The sequence below is a fragment of the Nicotiana tabacum genome, chromosome 17 (assembly GCF_000715075.1).
Source record: "Nicotiana tabacum cultivar K326 chromosome 17, ASM71507v2, whole genome shotgun sequence".
Classification (NCBI taxonomy): domain Eukaryota; kingdom Viridiplantae; phylum Streptophyta; class Magnoliopsida; order Solanales; family Solanaceae; genus Nicotiana; species Nicotiana tabacum.
In genome coordinates, this window is record NC_134096.1 from 69,211,725 (window position 1) to 69,218,379 (window position 6,655).

The 6,655-nt window shown below is 37.6% G+C and overlaps 1 protein-coding gene across 1 annotated transcript; it reads left to right on the forward strand.

Annotated features, from left to right (window-relative positions):
• Nucleotides 1-5,175: 5,175 nt before the first annotated feature.
• On the forward strand, nucleotides 5,176-6,448 carry LOC107815240 (uncharacterized). The gene has a single exon (XM_016640797.2). The coding sequence runs from the start codon at nucleotides 5,246-5,248 to the stop codon at nucleotides 6,395-6,397; it is 1,152 nt and encodes a 383-aa protein (XP_016496283.1). The 5' UTR covers nucleotides 5,176-5,245; the 3' UTR covers nucleotides 6,398-6,448.
• Nucleotides 6,449-6,655: the final 207 nt, after the last annotated feature.

The window sequence follows — 6,655 nt, forward strand, 5'->3', positions numbered from 1 at the left end:
TTCACAAAGCAGAGGTAAGGTTTGCATGCATACTAGCCTCCCCAGAACCCACTTGTGGAATTACACTGGTTGTTGTCATATAGATTGGTGCATTACATTTTAACTGCAATTTCTTTCTCTCGAGTTGCTATTATAATGTGGCTCTGCTAGTTTAGAACCTTATGGGCTGTCTTAATTATTTTGCCAAAACAGGTCACACAAAAGTCAATTTGTTTCTCAATTGATTTATGTTAACATTGACTTCCCCCTGTTATTTTGGGATTATTGGAGGTTAAGTTAACTATAATGATTGAAGACCCAAGAGATGTTGAGCGGAGGAGGCTGCTTGGCCTTGATGATGAAAATCCTCCAACAAGGGACGACTTAGCTGATGCACTGGAAGAAGTAAGTCACTGCTCTACACATGCCTTACATCATCAGTGTATACCAAATCATATGGCTTATTGACTCATCTAGCTGCTTGTGAAATGCATTCCTGGTTTGCTGCTTGTGGAATCAATTTTTTTGGTTCTGAAGGTATAACTTACCTTATTGAAACTGCATGTTTCAGCATTGTTAAATTAAAAATTTAAGTGTAAAGCTATTTTCTCTGCAGTAATTATGAGGGATATTTTGTTATAAGCAAATCAGACATTACCATGTACTTTTATTTGCAAGGTTGAGTGCTGTGAAACAGGAGTCTCAAGGTCGCCATGTCCGATATCAAGAAGAGGAACAGGACGGCCTAGAGTTGCATTAAGTGTTACATTCTATGAGTTTGCAATGCATTGTTCTCCTGCCGTTAAGTACCAACGTTTTACTTTTCAAAAAACTCTCTTGAGAAGGGATTTGCCCCTTTCTTTTGGATTACATAGGCTTTATGATCATTAAGAAAGATCCGTTTAATTTGTGGAAGGTGTGGTATTTGACTAGTAGGTTTATGAATGGCCCGTCCCTCATTAAAAAAAAAAAATTGAAATTTTAGAACTTGCAAAAATGGTACTATAAAATTATATTACCAGTGGAATGGTGTCAAACGTTTTGGATAAAAAGAATGTCGTTTATGTTGGAAAGGATGGAAATAGTACGGTAAAGACAACAAAGTGCTTCCGTTATGTATTTATGTAGACGCTTCATTGTTAAGAGACTAATCGGGAATGTGACTCAGAAGGGCTGTGTACATGTTAATACACCCTAAGGGCATCCCTTTGTATTCTGCTGCTGCCTGTAGCAAGTAAATTCTTAGAAATGGACAATTCATTTCATTACTTTTACTTATTATGGTAGTAAACATGGTGAAACATTGATAACCTAGCAGGTCCTTTTGGTTACAAATGTCCGCAAGATGATCTGTATACCTACTAGTTGAATCAAGGAAAATTTGGAATTAAGTAACCTATCATTTAATGGGACAACACTTATCAAGTCCTCAAGGAGGAGAGATGATGCTCAAAGATGCTTTAGATGTCTGGGAGTTCTTATTGACTTCTCTCTGAGATACTTACTGATAGAATTAGAAGTGGTTTTAAATGTTTTAGAAAACTAGATATCAGAGGGAAATTTATTGTTTTTGGTGATATTATGTGCTTGTGATGTGTTGCAATCAATGACTTTCAGAGGTAATGTTTTTGTTAGAAAAGCTGGATGAAAATCTTAGCCCTAAATTGAAACTGTATGAGAATTAATAATTTCCTGATTGTTCAAAGATTGTTTAATGAAGCACTGATATTCTATGATAATTGGCAAAGGAGAAGATTAAATTTGAAAACTGTAGTGGTGAAATACTTGTTGCCTGACGATACATGACAAATTGACAACCTTTGGAGAAAACAGTTTGTACTAATGCAAGATACTTCCTCTCAGACCTGATGATTGGATAAAACTGGTTCCAATGAATCTCACTCTGCATTTTCAAGTTGTATATAATGGGCCTGCTTGCATCGTTTAGCTTTACCTACACAGCAAGGGAAAGATCAAAGGCGGGCTGGGAAATGCCCCGCACAAACTATCTATTTGATCAAGTTTTCTTTTTCCTATCACAGGCAGCTGGCAAAGATGTGTTGATCGTCGCGTACATGCCCATTACAGCTTTATTATATTAGGACATCTTGAAAATAAACTATATCTCATGTAAAAAAGTGATGGAAGGAGCAGCAATGGATTTTCTTTTCCTTTGCTATTCTGGCCGCCATAGTTCTGAATGATTGTTATATGGTTGGCAATATATAAATACTCGGCTTGCCTTAACAGGGTAAACCTGGTTAGTTGTTTCTATTTGGTATAGATTCCCTAGTTCTTAAATATTACAATCTGTTATAAATTCTAAAAGGTCCTTAATTACTAGCAGTAACCAGTTCAAGGAAAAAAAGTTTTGGGTAGTTTTTGAAGTGTTTTTTGATGTTGGAAGCAAAGTCTGAATAGTATTTTCCAAAGCCTAGCTAAATCCTTTCATTCTCTTTGTTGAAGATTAATGAAGGAAAAGTAGCTGAAGATTGTATCTTTGCGGATGCTGGCACAAGAGATGACTTCTTGGCCTAATTTAGAGGTACTACCATAGCTTTATGCACTGTAAACAATATTTTACCATTAATTTTTGATGGTTATGTTCAAATTTCCGCGTCCATTCTACTGTGATAATGCTAAGATTTCACTAGTGGGCTTAAAGCAAACATCAATTTTTTGTTTCCCTTTTTTCCTTTTTGCTCAAGCTATATTTCAAATCAGACATAGAAACACTTCAAAGGCAAGACTATATTTTGTTAAGACTCAAACGATCATTTCGTTAGACTGGATATATTACTGGTCTATGCAGATAAGGAAATGTAACATAAAAGGTAATCAGACAAAAGAAGGGTTTACATCCACTGCGTCATGAGACATGTTATGTGGCGTTTAGTTTCCATCTCTTTTTCTGTTGAGCAACATCACTTGCAGCTATTAATCTGCAAAACATAAAGTGACTGTATAACGGCCACAGCCACAGATTTAGTTCAAATAGAGAGGAAGATGACTGCAAGAATGTGGGTGTTCAAATTGTTTAGTTCCAGTCTTTGCATTGGTTAGCATTTTAAATTCGTAATTTCGAATGAAATGCTGTTTGTAGGTTGTTATAAAGTTTCTTTTCATATGATTCAGTCAAAATAAAATGAGACAACACGGGATAAGAAGGTCAAAAGTTCTTTATTTTTGTATTCTTTTTAGATTGAGCTATAGGAAAATCTCAAATTTATCCTATTTTTGCCCTAAGATTTGAGATTTCAATTAATCAAACATCGGCATCCCAAGTCCTTAAACGGTAATTTAGATTAATAATGTAGAGGTTCAATAATAAACTTCCCAAAAGCAAAATTTTGACGGTCCTGCTCATGGTGCTCTAAGTCGAAATCTAAAATTTGGGGCAATGCTGATTTTGCTTTGGATTTTGATATAATGCTGTACTTTTTGGGTTCCTTACAGATATAATAGGATCGCTGGCCAGCGTTTCTGCTTTTTGTATCTGCACCATACCATCTTAGTATTGTACTTCATTAATCTAAAAGCAAAGTTTATTTAAATGAATATTTGTCTGCAACAGTAAGATGATGTTTGTGTGAGTTTCTACCTTTATTTCAGGGTGGCTTTGAGTCTTTTTGAGACACATTCTGCAACTATATCAAAAGTAGTGTTAATGATGAACCTTTAGGATGCCATTACTATCTTCTTCTCTGGTTAAGCTTTCATTTGACGTTGCACATTGGCTATATTTACAGAATACTTATCTATACCAAATCTTTGATTTAGTGGCTTCGTAATACTATGCCCTTGTAATGGCAGTATGGCACTGGTATTATCGTCTGCCAACTAATGGTCATGCTCCATTCATGTTGGGTTCAGGTTTAAGCCTCAAAGAGAATCAGACCCAGCAAATCTCTGTATGCAAAAGCCACAACACCGGTATTGGTCTAAAAGCGGCTGCTAAGCGACTCAACATGGACTGAGGAAGCTGATGAGAGTGATGACCCTGAAGTTCCTCCAGCCGCGGTTAGTGAATGAAATAATGCTAAGAATCTGTGATATTTAGCTAGGCTGCATCTATTGACGGCTAGGTAACTTTTAGTCTGTGTGCAGTCTAGTGTAGCGTTAAGAGCACCAATTTTAACTTCATTTTTTGGACACCTACGGAGGATAATAAATTAACTTTTCCTTTAGTAGATCAGGTCATGATTAAATCTACATTGAGCTAGTAGAGAAAGCCTTAACTCGAATTTTACTTGTGAAATCTTGTGATGAGTTAACTTCTTCTGGAGCTGCTTCTGACAAGGGACATTTTCACGCAGGGATATGGAGCTCTGTACTTGGTCTCTGCATTCCCCATCATCATTCGCATCTCCTGTTTTATAATTCCCTACCGTGAAAGTTTTACCATTTTTGCATTGTAAGTAGTTGGCATACATGATTTTATCCATTATATTACTATAAAAAAATGATTTTATCCAATAAAACCTACTTTTCTTGAATATAGGGAAGTTTGGATATTATTAATACTATGAATTTTCTAATGCTCATGGAATGAAACAAGTGTTTGCGTTTTTGCATGTTCTCTGGGAATGGGCTAAAAAAATTTCATGTGCAGTGTTGGAGCATTGTTGTCTCTTGGTTGTGTTTTATATGCCAACATTCTGCCATTCTCCATGCTTTGGTTGGTTATATACTTCTAAGCAACCGTGTGGCTGCACGTTCACTACATTATTTTACTTGTTTGAGTTCTAACTTCCAACCGCACGAGTGAAGTTGACTTAGTTAGGGCAAATCATGATATCAAAACATTAGCTCACTTGAATCAAGCGCGCCCCCCCCCCCCCCCCCGGGACCCTCTTTTTTTTTGGAGTGAATTTCTTTTTGAATGGTTTGTCAAGTGAGATAGGTACACTCTTTTATGTGTCACACCCATCAGATGATTTTGTTAATTGTTATTAAAAGAAAATTCGAGAAATTTTGTTTTGTTGAAGTGGTAGACGTGGGGGTGCGTTACACTAAACTAGTCTTCGAGAGAATTACTAAAACTAAATCAGGCAGTGCTTCCCATGTCTCAAAATATACTAATGAAATTATTTTTGCATACGATGTGAAAGATAAGAGTCAGAGAGAGAACGTGGGAATCATAACTAAGGTTTTGGAAGACATGGTGTCCACACTCTAACTCTAGCCCATGCTGCATTTCTCCCTTAAATACCTCATTTCTGTAACTTGATGTCACCTCTCTTCAGTCTTAACTCTCAGCTCAAATATGCCTCCCTTTATGGATCCTCAAGAATCAGATAATGAAGCTTTCATTGAAGTAACTAACCTCAGTGATCGCCCGATTATCTATATCCAGGATCCCTCTATGAGCAAACCCAAGTTGCTACTTAAGAAGGAGAGCTTGGGTAGTGCGAAGCAGATTTCAGTTGATCCCATTTCCCTGAAAGAATCAAATGAACTGGCAATTACCCATCCAAAAACCCAACCTCTAACCATTCCTGATATCCCTTCGACACCCAATAAGAAGTTCTTGAGCTCCAGCCTACCCAACTCAACAGCCTTATCTCCAGAATTTGTATCAAAGAAGAAGAAAAACCAATTTACTCAACTACCATCTCCTCTCTCATCAACCAATCATTTGGCTCGGCAGCACTCTCACTCTGTGGCGCTCACAAACCTTCATCGGTTAAGAGAAATACACTTACAGAGGAGCAAGTCATGTGGCGAAGGCAGAGCCAGCGCCCCACCTGAAGAATTTGATATTTGGTTCGCCCCCAATAATAACGTTAAACATGTAGCTGCTGCTGAGGACACCAACAAGTTAAACAATAATAGCTCATTCCAAGAATCATCAGAAGGCGTCAGAACAGATGGAACATATAAAGGAAAAATGTTGGAGGGTCGAAATCAGGAGGAGAAGTTCAAATGTGGAGCCCTGTGTTTGTTCATTCCAGGTTTAGGGAAGGGAATCAAACATATAAGATCTGGGAGAAGGCAAGAAAGCGGAATAACAGTGTCATCATCAGAAATGGGACATGTAGTATCAAGGACAGTGTCGTTGGAGAAATTCGAATGTGGATCGTGGACATCATCGGCAGCTATAATGAACGACGTAGGAGATTCTTCAAATAACATGTTTTTTGATCTGCCAATGGAGCTCATCCGTTGCAGTACTGTGAATGACGACACTCTTTCCCCTGTAACGACAGCTTTTGTTTTCGATAAGGAAGTGAAAGGCGTCCTCAAGAACACAACAACAACAACAACGCATAGGAAATCGCATGAATCAGCGCGCCACGTTCGGTTTTCTACGTCGTCCCCGACATCATACCCGCCCTCGCCGACATCCTGCATAACACCACGAATTCTCAAGGCTAGAGAAGATTTCACAACCTTCCTAGAAGCTCAGAGTGCATGATATGATAAACCCCTCCCCTTTTTTTTTTTGGGTCCATTAACACTTCTAATATAGTAGCTATTTTGGTTGTGCCCCCGCTTGCATTTACTTAAAACATGGGTCAAAATAGAGAAGAATAATTAAGAGAAATGTATATTTTTAGTTGCTATATATATATATATATATTTGGCTAGCGAATGCAATTAATTTCGGTTGATCGGTCAATTTTGTATGAGATCTTTACACGAATAGCCGGCCATATTCACTGTTTACTTTTTC